This window comes from Gossypium hirsutum, chromosome D01 (genome assembly GCF_007990345.1).
Source record: "Gossypium hirsutum isolate 1008001.06 chromosome D01, Gossypium_hirsutum_v2.1, whole genome shotgun sequence".
In the NCBI taxonomy this organism is placed as follows: domain Eukaryota; kingdom Viridiplantae; phylum Streptophyta; class Magnoliopsida; order Malvales; family Malvaceae; genus Gossypium; species Gossypium hirsutum.
This window is the reverse complement of record NC_053437.1, coordinates 26,677,664-26,697,484: the sequence shown is the minus strand read 5'-3', so window position 1 is coordinate 26,697,484 and position 19,821 is coordinate 26,677,664. Positions and strand designations below refer to the sequence as shown.

At 30.4% G+C, this 19,821-nt stretch overlaps 1 protein-coding gene across 1 annotated transcript; it reads left to right on the top strand.

The window, feature by feature from the left end:
• The first annotated feature begins 8,053 nt into the window (after positions 1–8,053).
• LOC107922614 (SEC12-like protein 1) lies at positions 8,054–13,214 on the top strand. Its single transcript, XM_016852725.2, has 10 exons — positions 8,054–8,533; positions 9,104–9,204; positions 9,836–9,968; positions 10,050–10,141; positions 10,476–10,575; positions 10,665–10,737; positions 10,821–10,941; positions 11,567–11,686; positions 12,644–12,714; positions 12,889–13,214. The coding sequence occupies exons 1-10, from the start codon at positions 8,120–8,122 to the stop codon at positions 13,077–13,079; spliced, it is 1,416 nt and encodes a 471-aa protein (XP_016708214.2). The 5' UTR covers positions 8,054–8,119; the 3' UTR covers positions 13,080–13,214.
• The last annotated feature ends 6,607 nt before the right edge of the window (positions 13,215–19,821 follow it).

Here is a 19,821-nt window from a genome sequence, read left to right as displayed (position 1 = left end):
ATCCGTTCGTGTCTGAGTCAAGTTAATAAGGATTTAATATGTAAAAAATCATAATTATAATGAAAAGAATTGTTAATGTGAAAGAAATTTCTAAACTGGATTAATAAGTCTGAAAGATTGGTATGAAATTGTGACGATTTCAACGATTCAATTTGGGAAATGACATGTTAATATGATATATTTCTAACTAGTTATTTGTTCATATTGAAGATGATTCATAAGACACATTTATAATGAGATATTGTGTGTTGATGATTAATTGAATTGTGATTTTGAAATTGAGTATGAATATATATATTAGATTGAACTGTAATGAAATCATTATCATACAATAAGAACAGTGTACAGGGTATGAGTATTCAAATATGATCAAATTCAGGATATGATATGTGGAAATATGAATGGTTCTATCGGGTTTGATATTATAATTGAAATTAGAAACTTAACACTGTAATGAAATAGATTGACAATAAATATGATAATGAAATGAGTTATGAGAAACTAGTATGAGTTAGCGACTTGATAAAATATATCAAAATGAAATAGTATAATCCTATGGAATCAATTATGTGTGTGTGTGTGTGTGTGTGTGTGTGGATCATGATAAAGGAAATACATGAACTTCTGTGTGAATAAATTGAAAATGAGCTTTGGGGGAGAATGAAATAAATACGAATGAGTCGACCGACTCTAGAAAGAGACTTAAATGGTTTATTATTGTGGAATGAACATGGAATTGATTATTATAATGTTAATGGTATAAATGTTTGATTCATGATTGGTATTGAGTTTTAAAAAAGGCTTTATAATAGGTGTTGGCATGTAAATGAAATTGATCACTTTTATTGCAATGCTAAATGAATTGGTTTGACACTTGATATGAAGGGCATACTAGTTGGATGTTACAATTTTCTTAACTTGTATTATTTGAATCATAAAAATACTATCGAGTTCCATTGCTCAACATATGGTTTTTTTTCGTGCACATGTTAGGTATAATTCAAGATATTTGAACTACGACCTCAGCATCCAGTCAACAATCCCGAACTCGTTAACGTTTATATATTCTATTTTTATTCTAAGTTGGCATGTACCTAATTGAGTTTAATTTGGTTTTGTAACACCTTATACTCGGCCTGGTTTCGAAGCCCAAATACGAGATCCCATACCACCGTCTCATGTCATATACAACAAGTAAAAGTTTATTCTAAATGAAGCATCTTCCATTTTAGTATTTGTATAGGTTTAAGTCAATTATACTTGTTAGTTATCAATGTTACATGCTAACCATAAATCAAATAGTCTTCTAACAATAATTAAACATGCATAAGGTCCATTTAACAAAATTTCCAAAACTTGTCCGTAGGTATCGATACTGACACTAGGGTATTGATATTTTTTTTAAGTGGTATCGATACCACCTGGAAAAGCAATACCAAACTGGCATTCTGTTTCTCAATTAAAAGCCAAAGTCTCAAAAATTAACAGTACCTACCATGAAATATTGATATTTTAACCCCGAGTATTGATACTCGAGTAAAGGTATTGATACCAAATCTCTATTCTGACTCCCTATACGTTTCAAAACACAGAGGTATCGATTTTAAAACTTGATTATTGATACCTCTACTGCAGACCTAAAAATGCAGCATACATAAGCAATTAATCATTTCCAATTTAGTTCCTAAACATCATGCATCAATTACTTCAACAAATTATCATTCAATGGCCTAATTAACAGTTAAATATCGCAAAATAGTGTTCGAGCAAGTAACGTCAATCCATTCACATGTTCACGAACCCAAGCATAATAATATGTAATCCTTATAAACTGAACTAATAACCAACAAAATGTCTAGGAGTTAACATGGCTGTAACAAGTCTACCACATTGCCTTATTCCCCAAAATGTAAATAAATATAGAACATCTACAAAATAAAAAATAGACTTGCTTGGATCGCCTCTCGAAAGCCACACCACTCACACTGGCACACAACTAATCTACAATGGTTTAAAGGAGTGGGTGAGCTTAACAAGCTCAGTGAATGCCTAGAATAACTACCATGCAAACAATTCATCAAGCACCAACACAACAACCATATAGCACAACCTCAACTATTCCGACACTAGTGTCATAATACACCTACTCGTGCATTATTTTCTAGTTCTTTTACATGGTAAACATATTCACTTTTAAGCATATATCCTATTACACATATAATCACCTAAAATTCAAGCATATATCACAATACTCAAACATGTTTATAGATAAATTGCATAATGGTCACATATCATATAAACACATATCACAATACACATATATTCATAACTTAAAATAAATTGCATAGCAACCACATACTCATTTAGGCATACATCACATTACATATACATACATTTTAAGAAATTTAGCACTTAAGCTATGAAACATAAAAATGAGCTCTATCATCACTCATCGAATACGCGGATCTCTAACACACCAAACATAGACTCATAGAGTCAAACATGTCCCAAAAGTAAAACATAAAGCTAACACTCTCATTATTTCCCCTCATATGTCCCGTTGAATACTTAGCTCACATTCCCTTATACCTCCAACATGTCCTAGGGCCTCAACGCCCGAAATTACTATACATACAGGTGAGTACTCACAATCCTATGGCATGCCAACTATATCCAATGGTTTCAAGATCACAAGGCCAAAATATCCGAAATCAAACACATATCACTTACCGATTATCTGTGCACTATCACTGCATATTTGCATATTTAGCAAAACCCTATCACTAGCATTTAATATATACATAACATGTACACATTTTCACTTTAACAATGGTTAACATAACCACATATCACATGTTATAGCATCTCATCTCAATTCACATATTCACAAACACATAAGCACATTGTTCACAGTATAGCGTAGGTATGAGAAAGCTTATACTCAAAATTTAGAGTAGGGGCTTAGGCTACTACTAAATTTCCAAATAACGCATTGAATCATGTCCACAAGCAATTATTCCAAACACTCACCAATTACACTTTCGCCAAAAAACTGAAAGCTCAAACTAGCTTTTCCTTGCCTTTACCTCTACTCGTAGAAGGTTCTATCGAATTTGAAACTTCAACACAACAAGTTCACACAACAATACACCCAAAAATCAACCAATGACTCATTACAAGCATACAAAACATAAGTCAAAACTAAGTTCTTATGTAACTAAAACTTATAACATAGCAAACTTTAAATTTGAATATCTCGATCTATACTTAATCTTTTCACCTAAAACCAAGTCCGTTCATCTTATAATTCACCTACAACTAATTCCTAACCTTTAAACTAAACTAAAATACTCAATTCATAGTATCGACTTTTTTGACATGTTTTATGACTATTTTTTGAAAATTTCATTAAAAATCAATAAATCTTTAACGAAACTTCAAAGTAAGTTTATAAATCTTCTAATCACATCAAAACTAATTGAAAAACACTTTGAAACCATGTTTTTATCCAAAATCCAAAAAATATACCATTAACGATCAAATTTTCGGCTTTTATTTAAAACATGCGATTTAATGGCTAAAAACTTAGTTTTAAAGACTAAATAACATTTAAAACTATTTAGAAGTTGAACCGTTACCTTAGACGATGAAAATCCAAGCATTAGATCAAAAACCCAAAAAACTCGAAAGCTTGACAATGGAGGAAACTATGGTGTTTTTTGGTGGTTTTCTTGGTCTTTTTATAGAGGTTTATAACTTAAGAGATGATAGAAATCAAAAGAAATTAGGATTTGAAGTTCAAAATTGATTGGAATAGCAAGAGAGAACAAGGGACGACATACACTAGTTTTGGGGGTTGTTTTTACGTGAAATAATTTGGAGAATGGGGGTTTTTAGCTTGAATTTTTAAAATCTGGTTAAATTTTTCATAAAAACTCTACGTTTTGACTATTTTACAAATAAATGTATTTAGAACTCATTTTTAGAAATTGATTTAATTTTCTAAAAACCATAATTGAAAACATTACCGATATATCATGTTGCAAAGTTTCAAACACTCTAAGGCTGAAATTCCTAAAATACCCCTAAAACTCCTAGGCCCTATTTTGGGGTGTTATAGGTTTGTTCTTAAGTGAATGCTCCTATTGAATTTGGTATCATATGATGGACGCTTGGTTCATGTTCAACCTCAAATTAGTTCTTGGAGCTTTTGTGAACGTGTATAAATCCCATAAATGGTTGATTATTGTGATTAATCTTTGTTTGATTGAATTAAATCTTACAATGGCTTAAAGTTGAAATAAATTGATCGTAGTCACTCCGACGACGAATTTGACATCCTATTGCTCAGACTCGGTGGTCGAGTCGGGTGTAGGGTGTTACACTTAATGTTTTTGGCTTTTAACCAAACAATCTTCATAGTTATTTTTGTACCACGAACTATTTCAAGTGTGGGCTAGAACTGATTGAATCAAAATACAAAACTAGAAAAAGTTTTCATTTTAGGGTAAAAATAGAAATTCTCTCTTCTTTAATAGAAAGCAGTAGAATTGTTATTTTGGAAAAATATATTTAAAAGTTGAGAATAAATCCTCTTTATTTTTCGGCAGAATAACAATATCTCAAAAGTTATCTCAATAACTCTACCGATGTCATCTATTTAATGGAAAAGAAGGTAGAACTATTGTAGAGTTGTAGAGATTTATTTTAAATAGAAAAATAACATCCTACTTAGAGTAGAAGAGGGGTGAATGACTCACCCTTGTATTTCTACTAGGGTTGTTGCCCCTTTCTTGTTATATAGGGGTTTTGGGTCTCTTTCACATCGGGTCTCATTATGAGTACTCTTGGGCCTTTTTGACCTAGTACTCTGTAATATGATCCAACCCGATTCAGTTTTTCTATTTCTCAAAATAAACTTTAATATCTACATATTAAATAATTTTCTCACCCTAATTTTATCCCAATAAAATTTTGACAATTTTACTCCCAATAAAAGTTCGAGAAAATTCATTCAATATGTCACAACTCACATGTTCACTAGGACCGAATGATTTATTTTCATTTTCAGGCTTCAAAATAGTCCAAAAACATAAACTCATTCTTCCGTCATTTTTTAAGTAATCCTATATAGGATTGCAAATTTCCATTTTCATTTTTGGAGACCCATATTCATTTCCAAATGATTCCATTTCTCTATTTCAGAGAAAACCATAATAATTTCTTAATGTTCCCATTTCTCTTTTTCTATTCATTCTGTTCATTTTTATTCAAACATGCAATTCATTTTTGGTTTCAACGAGCTAGCGAAGGGACAGATTGAACATATGTAATGAGGCTTAGATGATTCTCAAATGATTTATAATTAAGTTCTGACTTTTCGCTTATTAATTATAAACTTATTTAGTCACAAAGTCATTCCACTATATTATCATGACTGAGCTCTCCCCAACGACATACCATTACGAAAGCAAATAATTAATGCTCGTCCCATTACCTTGTCATTAGTGTGTTGCCCTCATCGGATGTCCTTAATCTTTTTGGGATAATATTTGTTCTTCCAATATGATTTTACTTTATCTCATGGTAACCATTACATCTTCCTTCATGAAAAGTCAATCACTATCAAATAGTAATCAAGTCATCCATCACAAAGACAGAAAACTCGTGGCCACGTTTACTTTTCATCAACTATGTAATTCCAACGAGAGGATATCATTTACCCATATTTTGGACTATGAATTCCACTATTGTGAATGATGCTACATACTACAAAAGTCGTACACTCAATGCACCAACTTTCGATTCCTTATTTATTTGAACTCAGTTTTTTTACTTACATCAAAGTGTATAAGTCATACATACATAGTCCACAATCCACTTGGGATTTAGGTATGTCACACTATGAATGTCACAAGTGAATAAATCTATAAACGGATTCAGGATATATTCTACTTGGGTCCTGTTTGATGCACTATCAGTCTAGTCAGTCACATCTATGTCTCTATCTTCTGGGAGTCATCCACTCAGATGCCCAAGATAAGACATCTCTCCAATTGGACTTGATAGATGACATATTAGTCTTTCAATCGGTTTACTCATTTTCGATTAGACTAAGGACATGTTTAGATTCATCTACTAATACAAGCTGTCTTTCCATACTACGATTCGACCGTGTAATACCGATTAGTATTAGTTGTCTTTCGATTTCTTATATATTTTCTTCCATTTTTCTTTGCGTGCAAAAACCATTTGAGGACAATTATACAAAGTATATTAATGTAATTAATAAATTTGTTTTATTAACCAATCTGTTTGAAAAAACTACGAGTGTACTTAGACGAAAAAAACTACACTTAGGGCATTAAATCCAACACTCTGCTATTCTCATACCCTTAGTTTGCTTAGAGAGTGAGCTCTAATTACACTAAACCTATTTCACACAATGAAAAGTTATTGATAGTCGAGTAGGAATATCAATTTCTCTATATGAGCTAGAAGCTTAAGTTGATCTCTCGAAAAATATAATTTATTTGTAGAATAAATATCACTATAAAATGTAACAACCTTACTATGGTATATTTTGACCTAACTCATAGTCTCTATTTATAGAGAAAAAACACGAGATCTAGTTGAACAAGAGGGGAAAAAATAATATTATTTTAATAAAAAATACATAGTCCCACTAGGACTATATAAACTGGGCGACGCCATCCCGGTGTCACCCCTTTTTGGGACTAGGATTTGCACCCATCATGTATTAAATGGACTATTAGACATGTTTCATGTATTGGGTACAATTATATATGTTATTTGGACCTTAAACCAGCTCATATAAGTTATCTAACCCAATAACTAATCTTCTATTCCCAAAATATTATTTAACTAATTGATTAAAATAAATTTAATTAATTCACTCAATTATAATTCCACTAAAATCATGATGACTTTACCGTACTAAAATTTATGAGTAAATTAAATAAGACTTAATGGTATAAAAGGCCCTCAAACATTTAAAAAAAATCAATTAAACTCTTGTAAATTTTTTATACTTAGTATCTTATTAGTTTATAATGTTTTCTCACCCAACCAAAACTTACAATCATATGGAGTGAGGATATGGAAATACATTTGGACTACTAAAGTAATACCAATGGAAAATTGTACTATTTCATTACCATTTTAGTCAATTGATGTGATAGGTGATCATCTTAATATTCTGTTTACACTATTGGAGAATGCTTTGTTCAAACCCAATAAAATTTTCATACTTGCACTTACTCAATAATGTCAATTTTAATTTCTTCTTTTAACAAATTATAAATTAATCTTGTTATCAAATGTCGAGTAGAAAATTATTATTTATCTAATATTCAATTTGATATCTAAGATTTTACTCTCTTTTTTCGGTTTAACATTTTATTTAATATTTGAATTTGTCATTATATTTAATATGGTATTAATGTCTTTTAATCCTTTTTGTAATACTTGTATTTGATAAAAAAAATTTATACATTTTGATATGTGAAGATAATTATGTTAATTTTTTAGTGTTTAATTCAGATTTTAAAGATGATAAAAATTCATAATTAACTAATAATATTAATAATTAACTTTTATCAAATCAACCTGAAATCTCTACTATTAGAATGCATTTAACAAAAAAAACAAATATAAATTAAATGAATTCGCAATTAACACTAAATCTATTCTATTAACAAAATCATAAAAATTCAAAACTAACACGGTTAGCTATTAACTTTCATAAAATTAATTTTAAAACCAAAATTGAATACCAAAATATAATTTTTTTATGAAATACATATACCACAATAAAAATGCCAAATTATATATCAAACCTTATTTTTATAATCAAATTTAATAAATATAACCCATAAAAGTAGTTTAAAACAATATTTTTCTAAAATCGGACTAATGATTAAATATCTAAATATTTAAAAATTTATAAAATTATAAAAAAATAGAGAAAACCAACCTTGTTTAAAAAAAAAAAAGAGAAAAGAAAAAGAAAACATTGTCCACCAATTGGGCAGAATCATATGGGATGATGATTCGCATATCCAAAACCAAACTCTCAAAACGGAGTTGACTTTTGTTTATGTTGGTAAAACAGGCGAGGCGGGGCTTCCAAAATACCTTGCTGTGGGATCCACCCCCCAAAATCCACAACCGGATACGCTTTGTTAGCCTTGTACCTCTCTCGCTTTGTCCTGCTCCCACCTTACTATATTTTCTTTCCCAAAGACTCCTACTTTTTATAAATTTCTTCTTCAACCGTTCCAAAACCCAGCAAAATTTTAAATATCTAAAACTAAAAATATCTTTCATTTCTTCTTCAATGGAAGGTGAAGCAGGTGGGTCCGTCTCGTGTGGGTCATGGATCCGTCGACCCGAAAACGTCAATTGGGTTGTCTTGGCCCGGATAATGACCCGACCCACTTCTTCTTCTTCTTCAGTTATTGAGATTTTCCCTTTTGATCCCAACACCACTTCTCTCTCTTCGTCTCCGTTGGTAAGTTATCACAAAATTAAAAAGTTTGCTTTTTCTTTTTTAAATTATGGAATTGGGGTTTCCATTTTTGGTTTTCTGGAAGTAGGGTTTTTATTCTTTTAAGCAAACGAGGTTGTCGTTTTCAGGGTTTTTTTGGATGACTGTGGCAATTCTCCCTCCAATTTTAAAGGGGGGGGGATGGTTTTTTATTTATTTATTATTAAATTTATTTTAATTGAAGAAACAATTTTCATGGGGTTTTCTTGTTTTCTTCATTGTAGAAGAAAATTTACTTTTCTGACTTCATTGTTGTATAATTTTTTAGGCTAAAATAACTTTATTGTTGCACCAAATTAGTGCTTGACTTTAAATTTTATACCTTGAAGATAAATTATTTTGATACAATAAAAGCTATAGCCTTACTTAAGAAAAGTGGAATAGTTTAGAGTTCTTTTAATTTTTTTTCTAAAAAGGGAAGCATTGTTTTTGTATAACTACAAAAAGAGTCATTGTCTGGTTTATGTTATTTGATTTATTTTTTATATTAGTTAGTTGGACTTGATGTTTATATATTTACATTTGTTATATTAGGCTAGGCATGAGCTTGAAGAAAGTGATGGTGATCCAATAACCATTGCAGTGCACCCAAGTGGAGATTGTTTTGTTTGCTCTACCACTAATGGAGGCTGCAAGTAAGTTCTTTCTTTTCCTTTTATTACACTGGTTTTTTTACTTGTTTATTGCCATAGCTCAAAAACTTGCTAGTAGTCAATTTTTGTAAGTATTAATTAATATCACTACAAAATGCTTCTTGATGAATATTAGGATGCTGTTTTATTGAAGTTATAAGAAATTTTGTTTAATCTGTTTATGAGATTGAAATCATGTCTGAGGTTGGGCAAGTTGTGTATGGGAATTTGCTGATTAAGTCTGTGACTAGTGGTTTTGTTGTATGTTTTGGCCTTTTGGGGAACTTCTGCTTTGGATTTCTCTCTGTTTTTATTAGTTTAAGTAAGGTCATGGAGAGATTGGGATTTTTCCATCTTGAGCATAGTCATCATATAGCTTGCACAAGGTTTCCCTTTTTTGGCTTTGGAGCTGTTGGATGGAAAAAAGTGAGATACATACATACATATATATATATGCATGTATTTAACTGGGGACTGGGGAGTGTTGGGTAGAAGAGGAGTTGAACAATTGCTTTTATGCATTGTGACCAGGGAAACAGGGGAAATTTTGAAAATTTTCAGATTGATGATTATTATAGCTATAATTTTCAGGCATAATGTTCTTATAGAATGAGATATTTCTTGTAATATGCAGGTTGTTTGAGTTGTATGGTCAAGAAACACATTTACAGCTGTCCACCAAAGAATTACCTCCTCTCCTAGATGCGGGCCCGCAAAAATGCCTAGCTTTCAGTGTTGATGGTTCTAGATTTGCTGCTGGTGGGGTGGTAAGTAGTTGCTTGGAATTTAATCAATATTTTGTGGGTTTTTTTTTCGTGTTGTTAACTTCTAATATTGATTAACAATAGGATGGACGGCTTAGAATCTTGGAATGGCCAACTCTACGCATCATTGTAGATGAAGTAAGAGCGCATAAATCCTTTCGAGATATGGATTTTAGGTAACAATCGAGCCTATCTGTATGCAATCATGCAGAAAATATTTTTTGCTCATTATTTTTCATACAATCTTAAATTATTTAAGTTTCTATTTCTTTTTAAAATGCAATAATCTAATTACTCTATAAAAATGTTATTGACAAGATAAGTGTTATAAGACTTATTTGCTCTTCAATTATCAAATAACCATTCGAAAATGGTCTGAATATCTTTTTGTTCATCTATGGATTTTGGTAAAAACATGAATCATAAAGTATATTTTCCTAAATTGATTAATCTCAATTTGGTTTCCAACCTAACTTTTGAATTTGGTCTGATCTGTTTGTCATATTCTAGCCTAGATTCTGAGTTCTTAGCTTCAACATCAACTGATGGTTCTGCAAGAATATGGAAGACAGAAGATGGTGTTCCTTTGATGACTTTAGCTCGCAACTCGGTGCCATTTCTTTAACTAAGCAGTTTCTTGTTGAATACTGCAGCTTTCAGTCTTCCTGACAATTTTTTTGGTAATGCCTCATCTTGTAGGATGAAAAGATTGAATTATGTCGGTTCTCCAAGGATGGGACAAAACCATTTTTGTTTTGCACTGTTCAAAGGGGTATGCATGTTTTGTTTCTTGTAAACAATTTACCTTCTGTTAATGTTTCACTTTTATGAAAGTTCTATGCTTTCTTTTGACAGGTGATAAAGCAGTTACTGCAGTTTATGACATAAGCACGTGGAATAAAATTGGGCATAAAAGATTACTCGGAAAGCCTGCTTCTGTTATGTCTGTTAGCCTGGATGGAAAATATCTTGCTCTGTAAGTATTCAGCTTTGCCTTATGGATTTTCGGCTTCTATCAAAGGTTCGTGTTTGGAAATAACAAAATGTACATCGTTGCTTTTGGTTTGACTGTTTGAAAATGTCAATTTCTTAATAGTATTTATTTTCAAACCTATTCCCGATTCATGTTTTTCTCACTGCAGAAATTTGTGCTGGAAACAGTTTTATATATTTAAGAGTTCTATTTCCATGGTTATATTGTAGCTGAAGGTGTGAATTGTGTGGTGTAGATGTGTCTGTGTGTCAATACTTGATATACATGTCATCTGTGTATTTGTTTTTACTTGGCTGGGTTCTCATGAAGAGAATCGAGCAGGGACAGATGAAAATGAATGAAGAGTTGGAGAAAGAGGGAAGGGCGGAATAGTCAGGATTTATGCTGCTCTGACTCTTCATTTTTCTTAGAGTACTCCCATATAAGGATCCTCCAAATACATGGAAAAACTTGGAAAAATTGAATGGACCCCGAGTTTGAGAATATAGGCCATGTGCCTAGGACTGGTTTATGATGTTTGGGAAAGTTTTGGAGAATTAATTACATTTATATTACTTGTCAGTGTATATGTTCCTTTAATGAATATGCTCAACTGTTTCTATTGTAGCGGAAGCAAAGATGGAGACATCTGTGTGGTTGAAGTAAAGAAGATGGAGATCAGCCATTGGAACAAGAGGCTACACTTGGGTACATCCATTGCATCACTAGAGTTCTGCCCTAGTCAAAGGTAAGTTTCAATGAAACAAGTACTACTTTGGCTAATCATTTCCAAGGCAAATTTTCTGGTATTTAGGTTTTTCCAAGTAGCGTTTTGAGATCGCTTTAGTCATGTGATCGAACTTAAAGGATCATGGAGCCCATGACCTTTTCCAGATTTAGTGGACCGCATTAAACAAAGATAACCTGATTGCTATTATCATAATGATAACCTGAGAAATGGTTCAAATGGGGCCGAAAGATACTGTTTATGTTGTTTTTACTTAATTTTAGTATGTTTACGTGGATCTTTCTTGAAAGCAATGAATTCTAAATCCTGGTTTTGCTGTGTTCCCGACGACATGAGGTTGGTAAATATCAATTGTGCTCTGCCAGTCTCTTGGTATTCAACAAACCCCATTATCATTGTGGGCACTCCCTAATCTCCTCTGTGGATTACAATTCTAACCTTATCTAAATGAACTTTTGGCATTCATTCAACAAATGTTATTACGGATTCAATTCACGTACTTTTGCAGTTCTTTTATAGTTATTTTCTTCTTTGTGTTATTATTATTTTATGTGGATGTAGGTTAAATTTGAAACCAATTTATTTGCGTACTAGCTTATTGTTGTTACCATACATTACGTATAGATAACTGAAATGGTTGTATGAAGTATGAACCCTAAACATGTCATTCTCCATTCCTTGCACACACCATTTGACCAAGGACTCGTCCCAAATTTTTAAAGATTCAATTTGATAATCAATATGGTCCCTTTTATTTATTCCGTCCGCTTTAATTTTAACCTTTTTGCTTTTCCACACCGTAATGATGTACATACATTTGACCAACTAGACTTGCCATTGATTTACGGATTATATCTCCAAAATTTACTTTACCATCAAAGATTGCTGAGATAGTTCCTCCAATAATATAATACCGGGTTCAGCTGCTTGATTTCCGTCATTGTTGCTTTGTTGCAGGGTTGTACTTACAACTTCTAGTCAGTGGGGAGCAATGGTAACAAAACTAAACGTCCCTGCCGACTGGAAAGGTATCCATCTCTTCCTCTCCCTCGCAAATTACTTTACTCTAACTCGGGTTCGAGTATCTGGTACGGGTAGTTCAAGAAACCGGAAAAGCTGAAGTAAACATAATCCTCAGATGAATATGAAAAATATAAAAAGAATACAAGAATGATACATCTTTTGTGTATGTGTGTGTGCAGAGTGGCAGATCTATTTGCTGCTTTTAGGACTATTTTTGGCATCGGCAGTTGTGTTTTACATATTCTTCGAGAAATCGGATTCATTTTGGAACTTCCCTATCGCGAGAGAACAAACGAGACGGAACATAGACTCGTTTTTAGGGGATGCACAGTCCGATGATCCAAATGTGTTTGGACCGCTTGATATGTGATCATTTTTATTTATTTGGAAAATACCATCAGAACTAGAAAATAAAGTGTTCACATTACTTTCAGTTCCATGCTAAATGTATGATATTAGATTGCTTTCGGAAGAGGGTGCCAAATAACTTAATTGTTTTCTATTATATTTGGGTGTTTTTTCACTAAAATTTATGCTTTGTTTGAAGTAAAGTAATTTCTTGCATGTGGAGTCAGTCAAGTTAGTAGCATCATTAACATTCTAATATCAATAACATCTCAAACATTCTCATTTAAATGTTTTTAGAATTATTTATGAGAGGGTTTGGATAAAAATATTAAGCTCAAAAATAGCTTTTGGGCAAAAGAATTATGCTCGTTTGAAATATGAGTTAGGCTTAGGCTTAAATATTCAAGGTTTGGATTGACCTCGCTTGACCCATTTTTAAGTTTGTTATTTTTTATATTATGTAATTTATAACACATAAAAATTAAATTTATAGTAATATATATATTATTATAATGTAAACAGTAAAAAAATATTAAGATAATTAAATAATACATAGACAGAGCGAGAACAAAGAAAATAGGAGAGCAAAAGAGAAAGCGTATTTTATTGATCAATCGGAATATTTATAAAGTTTCTCCAAAGTTTTTATTTATAAGCATAATAAATATAAATAAAGTAGAGATCTACTTCTAATAACTATTAGAATTTAAAGTATATCAAAATTTATTTCGGTATTGATGGACATTCACTTAATAAGATATTCATGACACTTCTCCTTGGATGTCCATTGGTAGATAATATGCATTGATAAAAATTTTACTAACATAAAAACCCTGTGGGAAAAAAATTCTTAGTGAAAGAAAATAGTACACGTATCTATAATAAGCATTATGCTGTCTTATTAAAAATCTTACCAGAAAAACTCAATGGGACAAAACCTCAGTTAAGGAAAAAAGAGTACAATGCGTATTTACCCCTTCTCATGAAAACATCACATACTTTCTCATATTCTACATGTTCAATCTTAAATACTAGTATTTTAAATGACTATTTGAATGTATTTGCTAAGCATTTATATCACCATTCTTTTGAATGTCATGAATGAGGAAAAAATTTGGGGGAAATATATTTTGATCACTTCAGGAGTTTTAACAATAATCATAGTAAACTTTAATCATAATTCTTCTATAAAAACACAAATATGTAATTTGGATCATTTTATAATCCTCCTTCAACTACTATTTACTACATATGTTCAAATTATTTCAATTCATATAAATGAACAGTTTCCCGATAATTTTAATATGCTTCTAGCATCCTAAATCCTTATTTTAATATAAACTTTAATATATAGTGGTTCATAAAATGTTATAACAACAATGATGCAAGTTAAATCTTTTATGAATTGTCAAAATAATATATCTAAATGTTATTGCATTCACCACAAATGAATATTATATCTTTTTATAATCAATGTCAGGACTTAGCGAAAACTTCATATTTTTATTCCGCTTTTGCAAAACTACTTCATTTGCACCCTTACTGGCTTTATACATTTAAATATTTGGACTACTGGTCCAAAAACTTCACGAATTTAATTGTACTTGAGTTACGTTTTTCTATTTTGATCAATTTATTCCATATCTATATTTCTCAATAGATTTATTCAACATCCTCCTTTTATTTCATTATTTCAATAATAATATTGCATTCAAAATCATTATTGACCACTTTTATTATTCGGTTCCACATTTTCTCGAATTGACATAATTTATCGAGATCTCTTAGTTTCATTATTTTAAAATTTAGTTTTAGGTACCTGAATCTCTTATGGGGTTTTACTTATTAGTTATGTCTTGGGTCTCTTCTGGAACACCCGCCTCCACTATATGATCATCTAGAAGAATTTTTATTTTTGGAACCGATCAATCTATTATTTATTCTAACTGATTGTTCGACTGAGACTTTGATTCAAATTAAAATATTAACTTTATTATTCTCATTAAGGTTGTAAATACATCTAACAGTTAACTTGTAATGAGTTATCATTGTTGAACTTTTGGTTCAAATTACTCTTCCCCTAATGTCAGGAAAACTATCGAATCAAAATTATAATCACAAATCATATCATAATTTAATCTCCAATACATTCAAAACATTTAAAAATACAAAGAGGCTTGTAATTAATATATATTCTCAACTTTCTTTGAGAATTCACTCATCTTTGTGCGTTGTGGTGGAACAATTGGAACATATACGCACATACAAAAATTCAAAGATGAGAAATATTTAACTCTTGATCAAAAACCAATTGTAATGGGGAGTATTTATAACTTATTGGCTTGATACGTACAACATGTAAATCAACATAATCTCATTTTAAAATAGGAAGTTTAGTTCTTATAAATAATGGTTTAGACAATAATCAGAGGCGTTCAATTAATAATTTCTCTAAACCATTATGCGCACAAAATTTTTTCAAACTCAATCAATAAAAGACTGAGATATAAACTCATCAATATTAGCAAGGTAAATTGTTTTAATTGCATGATTTGAAATTAATCATTTAAACAAATAATCTTGCAAACGACAGGTTGCAAGTTGATAACACATACGTGATTATTTTGTAGACACATCTACCAAAATCATATAATATCAAAACAATCCACATGGTAGATGAATGAGCCCATATTCATTTCAGAAATGCAAGATATTAAATCTTTAGCTAGTGAGTTTCTAACAATCAATTTTCATTGAGAACAAGCAACAAATAATAATTTTTTAAATTAAAGAATCTTTTGGTTCTTTAATGAATATCCATATGAATTCTCAATTAATTTTTGCATCATATATGATCCAGAATGGTCTAACTGGTCATGCCAAGTAGTAAACGTATTTGTATCAGTAAAATCTAGTTTACTTTAACATGTGTTTCAATTCTACTAAGTTGTAACAAATTGATAATTTTACTATTATTCCTTTTACTTTGTATCTACATATAAATACTATTGTGACACTTACTATTGAAAATGTCTAAATCAATGTAAAATCTATAATGCCACTAATTTAATAAATATAGTTTCCAAATAATTATATACAATATTCGCTTCAGGGAATATGCCAAAATCTTCAAATGCAGGGCATTTAGTCTAATGGTATGATTCTCACGTTATATGCGAAAAGTTCTGAGTTCGATTCAAAATACTTTTAAAACCCTTTTAACAAGAGTTTTACATAGCTAGTTAACTACCAAAAATAACTGCTAGGTCATGTATAGAAACAAGCCTATACTAAATATATCAATAAACATCATATATCAAACATAAAAATATGACATAATGAAAACTAGCAATTTTTTTCATAACCATCATCATAAACATATATAAAATTTAATTCAAAATCCAACCATTCAAGCTCATAGAATTTTTCATTTACAATTGCTCATGTTATTTCTCTAAATAATTAACAAACGAAATAATATAAAATGTATAAACTACTTTAACAATTATTTAAACTAAATCAAATCTGAATAACCATAAAATTCATTGGTCAACCCGAAGTTCTGCCTAATGAAGCAGGGGCCGTGGTAGCTGCTGAATCTTCTACTGGTACATGGACAACCGCGTGGACCGATGGGCTTACCAGCCTTGATCGTTACAAAGGGTGATGCTACCACATTGAGCCCGTTCCTGGAGAAGAAGATCGATATATATGTTATGTAGCTTTCCCTTTAGACCTTTTTGAAGAAGGTTTTGTTATTAACATGTTTACTTCCATTGTGGGTAATGTATTTGGGTTCAAAGCCCTGCACGCTCTACGTCTAGAGGATCTGTGAATCCCTATTGCTTATATTAAAACTTTCCAAGGTCCGTCTCATGGCATCCAGGTTGAAATAGATAAATTGAACAAGTATGGTCGCCCCCTATTAGGATGTACTATTAAACCTAAATTGGGGCTATCTGCTAAGAATTACGGTAGGGCAGTTTATGAATGTATACGTGGGGGGCTTGATTTTACCAAAGATGATAAAAATGTGAACTCCCAACCATTTATGCACTGGAGAGACCGTTTCTTATTTTGTGACAAAAATTTGCTATAGTGATATAAATAAATAAGTTAATATTCATTTTCATGAAAAAATGAGATGCTTAACACAATATGTAACACAAACTTAAAAAAAGGACCATCTCAAAATATTTAAATCATATATCAAGTTGATTTAATATTTAAAGACGTATCTTTTTTTTGTTATACGTTGAGTCTTGATGATAAGAAGTAAGCAAATTAAACTTCAGTAGTAGACTTTGAATTCAATCAAAATCTATTAATAGCAAACTTTAAAAGTGGATCTTATTTTCCAAGTGTACAATAGATACATAACCAATGGCTCTTCATAAATAAATTGTCTCTCTTCTTAAAAAGTTCTTGGAAATTCTTGTTCTTTTCTTTCTTTCTTCATTTTTCCACTTCTGGTGGTGAGAAAATTTATTGCAACAATCCCCATGACTATTATTATAGTCCAATTTACTACATCTACGTTAAAGATTTTGTCTTTTGATTTATTACATAATGTTACATTCTCTTCAGGGAATGATTAGGTTTCGTAGTTAAAAACTTTTGTTCAATTATAAGTAATTTTTTTTATGATATTGCTACCGTAGGAGCACATTTGAATCATGAAAAGTTGAATAAGTTCTCTTTTGCAATGTGCTCATCAGTAATGTTTTAATTGAGAACTTATTGCGAAGACTGTAGAGTTATACTCACAGTTTTAAAAAACTTGCAACTTCAGGTGCATCCAACCGTAACGAGCTTTACATAGATTTACCATATTCTATTGCTTATAAGTAGATCTTTCACAACCAAATATTTCACTTTCAACCCCTTAAAGAGGATGATGACAAAAGAAGATCACAAAGATAGTCACGATCAATTCAATTTATAACAAGAGTAATAAATATAAATCAATAACCCAGTCCTCTTTTGATTCATATGGAATATAATTTTTTCTCCATTCACAATCTCAATATGATATCCATTATAACGAATATCTTTTAAAACTAATGCATTAACTATCACAATTTTGTGCTTTTTAGATATTGATATATTAGTTCTTCTAGAGCTTTCAACTAATTTTGTACTATCAAATATTGAAATAATATTTGTTTGTTTTAGTACCAAATAAGTTAAATATTGTCTACCTGTAATGATAGAATTCATTACTACATTCTCATATTCTTCCTCAAAGAATATTAACAAAAACAAAATATTTGGGCGTACGTCACATATGTGGCCAATCATCTTTCATATCACATTAATAACATAGGTTATCTTTACCCTTTGGAGAGTTATCTTAAGAACTCTCATTGTTCTCTTATTTATTATTATGTTCTCACTTTTAGTGGTCAATATTTATATCCTTTATTTTATTTATGTTTGCATTCACTTCAGGGAATGCAACAAATCTGGTAGGACAGACTTCTAAATGCCTCCATTGATTCTTTATTTCATAATCACCATCACAAAACATATGTGGATTTCAAATCAAAATTTATCTATTCATGTTGTCATAATTAGTCTCCAATTATAATAAACATGATATAATAAATAAATCATAGTAAAATATACTTGAGATTCTTTAACATCATTGTTATCACCCTGGCTATTATCACGAGCACTATTACAAGTAGTAAAACAACTTTGTTTTCATAATAACATTTATAATCTAATAGTAAAAAAATCATTTAATAAAAACAATCAAAATTTTCGTGTATGATGCTTGAAAGTTATCTGATACACATTGTACTAAATTTTAATACCACATATATGTTATAAAATCTTATGATGCTCTAATTAAATATTTATAAATTCAATTTTAAAAGATATAATACAATAATTTCAAGCATATTTAATAACAATAATTTAATCATAAAAAATTTTAATCATCCAAATATCATACATATTATAATTTAATAAAAGAATCTTAGTTTAAAAGAAACCTTAAAGTAATAATATTTTTCATAAAATAAATTTACCAAAAATCAATTAACAAAGGAGAAAAACATACCACGTAAGGATTACATATAAATTTATTTGCATAATGATTACTCATAATATGTAGGCCTCAATTGAAGACTGAAATAACAGTAGCTCTAGAAGGCGATCGACAACAGATTGAGTAGAAAATTTGATTGGCCGGCTATTGCATTGGTTGTTGCTTGAAATGGGTAAAGCTTAGTGAAAAGGAAAATTATTTTGAGACTTACGGAGAAAAAAAATTAAAAGAGAATCGTGTTGATAATGTGTTATAAAATAAATAAACAAAGAGTGAAGAACAAAGGAAATGTGAGAGCAAAAGAGAGAGCGTATTTTATTGATCAATCGGAATATTTACAAAGCTTCTTAAAAGTCTCTATTTATAGGCATAAGAATTATAAATAAAGTAGATATCTACTTCTAATGACTATTAGAATTTAAATTACATTAAAACTTATCTTGATGGGCATCCACTTAATAAGATATTCATAATAAATATAAAATTTTAACAAATAAAAATATATAAAATAACTAAATATTAAATTAAAAATAATATAAATATATATATTTAAAAATAATATGGATAAGCTTAAGATAGCTTGAACTAGCCATTTACAAACATGAGTAGATCTGGGTAAAATTTTAAGCTCATATTTAGGATCAAATCGAACTTGTTCAAACATAAAATGCATTAATATCAAGTTTAAGCTTAACCTGATCCGACCCAA

What these genes read in the sequence shown, in the direction of transcription:
- LOC107922614 (XM_016852725.2), top strand. Translation starts at nt 8,120, where the DNA reads ATGTTGGTAAAACAGGCGAGGCGGGGCTTCCAAAATACCTTGCTGTGG. An exon ending in GATTTGCTGCTGGTGGGGTG is followed by an intron (nt 9,969 to 10,049) that starts GTAAGTAGTTGC and finishes GATTAACAATAG; the next exon opens with GATGGACGGCTTAGAATCTT. An exon ending in GATGGAAAATATCTTGCTCT is followed by an intron (nt 10,942 to 11,566) that starts GTAAGTATTCAG and finishes TTTCTATTGTAG; the next exon opens with CGGAAGCAAAGATGGAGACA.